Source organism: Limulus polyphemus, unplaced genomic scaffold (assembly GCF_000517525.1).
Source record: "Limulus polyphemus unplaced genomic scaffold, Limulus_polyphemus-2.1.2 Scaffold558, whole genome shotgun sequence".
Lineage (NCBI taxonomy): Eukaryota > Metazoa > Arthropoda > Merostomata > Xiphosura > Limulidae > Limulus > Limulus polyphemus.
The window spans coordinates 402,901-407,880 of record NW_013666168.1 but is presented as its reverse complement, the minus strand read 5'-3'; the positions used below and the strand labels follow the sequence as shown (position 1 = coordinate 407,880).

Sequence of the window (4,980 nt, the reverse complement as noted above, 5' to 3'; positions counted from 1 at the left end):
AGTTTCACGTCAACTTGATGTTAACTTGACCTATATTTATTGTCCAGGCTCACAAAACAATCCACTAATCCACACAGGGTCTAAGTAAATTATCATCATAACAAGGATAGAGAAAGGAGATAAGAACGGACATGATCAAGAAAATCAAATATATTTTTATATCTTAATTTTGTCCATATGTTTCGATACCAGCCAGATTACGAGTTACGTAGTAGTCAAGATTAAAAAAGTGGGAGTTAAAACGCTTATAGTTTGATGCTTTTAGTAAATTTTTTCGAGTTCTGTACGATCTTCTCTAAAAGAAGGAAAATTATAATTAGTTATTAAGAAAAATGAGGTAAGAATAAAAAATTGTAGTCTAAGTGATAAACGGAGTGTTTGAACTCATTGAAGCAAGCGGTTAAGTAAAGATTTTATATTTTTTACGTCGTTGAAGATTTGGCAGACACTGATTGGATAATTCAAATACTTCTGAACGTTTCATTTTGAATTTTATCATATAAAATTATTTTAATAATTCCACTATATCGTTCAGATAAATTTGTAGTTAGATTTTAAAATAGATCTTTAGCAATAGTAAAGCAAATTATTGTTATAATTTAGTTAAGAGTTAACTTTAGCTCCGCCCATTCAGTCATTAAAATGCTGATGGAGCAAACACGTGTAATTTAGAGCTGCAAAGCTGGCGATTTCAGCATCAAATTCATATAACCAGTAGATATAAAAATTAGTCGAGTTGCAATTATTTTTACTATTTGTTGGCTGTATTTATCACTAGATAGTTGTTGCCTCTAGCTCTATAAACATGCACCATAAAAGATATAATCAAGTAATATTATGCATACTCTATTTGTCGATTCTTTTCAAGACATGCGTTTTGAAAGATGTGGAATCAGAAAGCTTAGAACAAGAAGAAGGTGAGTTTATATGTAATGATATAAGATGCTACTAATGAAATAATCTCACATGTTACAAATAAGAAAATATAAGTAATGTAATCCTTAATGTGTTTTTTTTCTTCTTAAATTTCACTAAGCTACTTATTCAATTGATTAAATTATAAGAACTTCTCTGGTGATACAATAAGTTGTAGATAACCTTATGATCAGGTCAATGAACAGAATGGAGCAGTAAATCTGTTCCTAGGTTCATTTATACTTCGACAGTATAAGAAAAGATGTAGACATTATCTTACTTTCTTCTGAAAATAAGGTGCTAAATCATCATTAAGTATTTTTTACAGCTGTCCGTCATTATTGGATGCCCTTCCTCTTCCAATACTTTTTAATTAATTTCCTCTTTCTGAAAAATCGATCATATGTAAATTCCCAGTGCCAACCTTATCAATAAGCACTATCTGAATAACCAACTGTTCTTAATCAGTTAGTTCAAAACTTTTACTTTTCTATGTCATATGGATACTTTACATCTACTCGTTTCTCCTTTGTTTTTGATCGTTGGCTTACGAGACATATAAATACACTATTGCTAAATCCTCAGACATAATTTATTTCTCAATACTTTTAACTATGATGTCGTCAACCGCAAATTTCTTTCTAGGATTATCTGATTCCAGTGTCGATACATTAGAAGAACAATATAACATTTCATGAAGCTTATAGTGGGACGTTTCGTATCAAGTAAAAACTTTGCCGTTATTAATTAGACATTAACCTTTTCAGTATATAATCAGTGGAATACGAATAAGTAGGGCAAGAGCCCCACGTCTCAGACTTATGGTGATCCAAAGGACACACCAAAAATTATGCAAATTCTATGTAAAGACAAACGGTAATATAGGATTTGGGATATGACAAAATAACTCAAATGGGGGTTTATCTCCAGATCCTATATTTATTGAGAATGTTTAAGCTCATCAAAGTACTTGCTGACTTGTATCAGGAACAAAGTTTAAAGAATACTGTAGTAAACAGCGTGTTTACAATATTAACATATACTGGTATTTTCAGCCTTAACAGCATTTAAAGAACACATAGACTACAACGGTAATAAAGATTTATTTAGTTCCCAGTTTTTCGTCAGGGGCAAGAAGATATGGAAGAAATAGCATCTAACTGATTGAAATTTGAATTAGAGAAAGAGCGGCAATAACAGTAATATACGAAAGTGTTGTGATAACATAATTAACCAAGGAAGTATTGTGAATAAACACAAGGAAATATAACTATTACATTAATTAAAATCGTATAATATCATAAAAGTGAAAGCTTATACGAAACATAAACGCACTTATATAATATATATATATATTAAACAAGTAAATAAGTATACAGATACATTCGTACACAATGTATGAATATCTCATTATGTATACATATATATATATATATATACATACATATACAGAAGGTTGAGTATGCTAGAAAAAATAATTTGAATATGCAAATCTGCAAGCCACATGATGAATACAGCCGGTATAAAGTCTCGATGGAAAGGTACGTATCAGAACTACAGTTTGACATTGTTTAGCGTTTCGTAGGTAGTTTGATGCCACCAAAAATAGATCATGAAGATACGTTCACCTCGGGGATTTAGAATTTCCAAGATGGGGTTACCCTTGTGCTTAATGGCTTTGGTAAACAAAGGAGTATGGATCAAAATGGGGATACAGAATAATACAGAAAGAGACCTTCAACAAGTTGTACACCACGCATATTAAACAAAGTGTGGTATCATTTAACAGGTGAGAATGCATGAACACAAAGGTCAATGGTAAAAGTCGTCCACCTGCTCCAGGTAGCAATACGCAACATAATCAAGAAGGATTTCCATTTGGTAAAGTGGCACAAGTCCCTAGCATATCCCTAGAAGTTGGAAAATGGAAAGTACTTTCATGCTTTCCATTCGAAGACATGTTCTTCAAGTCACCTATGGATTTCTGTGCAATCGGACTTTTGAAATGGGCGCTGAGAAACCGTAATACTTGTAGGTAATCGTATTGTTAAAGTGCATGGTTGTCAAATAGGGTAGTTGTGGGCAAACCTTTTATGGCGTTCTCCCCCCCCCTTTCTAAACATGCGTTTTCAAATTCGGTGACGAGGAACTCACTTTGAGATTAATTCTCCAAGCATTATTAAACATGCGTTTTTTGCACCCGTCCCCGTACACCGTATAAAGATAAAACAAGTCTTAAAATGATGCATACCATAAGACATATTTCAGTTTACTCAATTTAGTGTGAAGGATGGGTTTTAGCTTGAAATATGGTCCATTATTGGTTGAATTGTTGACATAGCAACTGGGGATCATCAGCAGACGAGATCACTGTCTTGTTTTGATTGCCGTTAGAGCAGAAAACGTTGACTTGAACAGGTATGTTGATGTGAAAGGGAAAAACATGCTCACTGTTTTTCTTGACAGGTCAGGGTATAGTTTGTGAACTACCATCCAGAAATCCCCAAGAGGGTTTGATCTGAATATTGTATGAATAGTTTTATCACTTGATAACGCTATGAGCTTTTCTTGGACTTCTGTTGGAAGGTGAGAAGTTATGCTGCCGTTAAATGGATTCTGGATTCAATCGTGTTCTACCGATGATTCTTGGAATTGATCTGCAACTTAACACTGAATTTTTTTCAGATGAATAGAAGCGCTACTACTGTGTATGGTTGTAGTATAACAGCCTGCTCTTGAAAGCTCTTGATTTCACAAAGTTTACAATACTCACAGCATCTTGTAGTACTTTATTTGCTTTGGACTACAATTTCTTTGAAGCTGATGCTTCCTCATGTATGGTGCAATGTGTAAGTGTTACACCTGGAGCAAAAGCACCCATCAGTGCATACACCAATACAATTAATCCAAGAAAGATTGTTTATGGTGAAAACTCATCAACAAGAAAGAAAATGGCTTCCCTTCTAACTCTTCTTTCCAGTATTTGGTAAAACAGAAACTCTTCACCCACTTCCTCTTCATATTAGTAGTGTACAAATACCGGAAGCTTAGCTAAATTTGCAACATTTGTGGTTTCATCAAGTTGTAATAACGAATTTCAGGTTTTTCTGTATGCGTGTTATCAATTGCATTTTTATGTCAAGAGAGTCTACATCTATATGCCTCGCGACAATGGCATGTGATAATGGGATAGACTTGAGAGCCTCGCCATACCTCGCCATACAATAAATGACCTTCCACATTTGTGGGGCAGCAGGAACAATTATTGTCTCTCCCATGTTATGTGGCTTCGTGCTATTCCCAATCAAATAAGTCGCGTCTAAACAATATTTCAAGGCTGTTGTGGAACAGTGACCTGTTTTTAAAGCAAGTTGCTTTGCCCTTTCAGTTGTTTCACTTTTAACTTGAAGAACTTGATGGTTCTACTCACGTGATCAGGATGTTTGGTTTCTAAATGCCTTGTAAATGTATTTGACTTCGTGCTGTCATCAGCTAATATCTGCGAACAAATAACGCACAGTGGTTGTTCCTCGTTATTAATAACTCAGTAAGTGAGACCAAACTTTAAATAATCCTCCTGGTACTTACGAATATTAGTTTTAGGTTTGGCGTTCAGTGTACGGACAGAAATAGCTGAAACGGAAACCGAGGAAGTGCTTGGTCTACTTACAGAAGCATCAGTTTGTTGTTCTTCCTTGGTGTCTTATGTTTGTTTACTCCTGAGCCGTCACTCGGAAGAAATACGAGAAATAACTCCCACTTATCTTTTTGACAAATAAGTAAATATATTAGGTTGTCAAGAAATTAATATCGCTTTTTTGGAACACTTTCATTAACCACCCCCCAAAAAACGTACATCACATATAATAGTTAAACAAACCGCCTAAACCTAGCGCGTTAGTGTAGCATATAAAATTGTAAAGTTTATTATATTCTAATCAATTATAGTGATGGCACACAACGAGACACACACATTCGGCATGTAATGATGTTTGAATACAAGAAGGGAAACAACCCTTTGTAGCCACAAAGAATATAAAAGACATTTATGGAAATGTTTTGAAT

The 4,980-nt window shown here is 34.2% G+C and overlaps 1 protein-coding gene across 1 annotated transcript in view; it reads left to right on the top strand.

Moving 5' to 3' along the window:
* Nucleotides 1-657: 657 nt before the first annotated feature.
* LOC106459092 (protein disulfide-isomerase A4-like) overlaps nucleotides 658-4,980 on the top strand; it is a 32,590-nt gene continuing 28,267 nt past the window's right edge. The window contains exon 1 of the mRNA XM_022385510.1: nucleotides 658-917. Within this exon, the coding sequence (XP_022241218.1) occupies nucleotides 806-917 (112 nt within the window). The 5' untranslated portion in view covers nucleotides 658-805. The remainder of the gene's footprint in view (nucleotides 918-4,980) is intronic.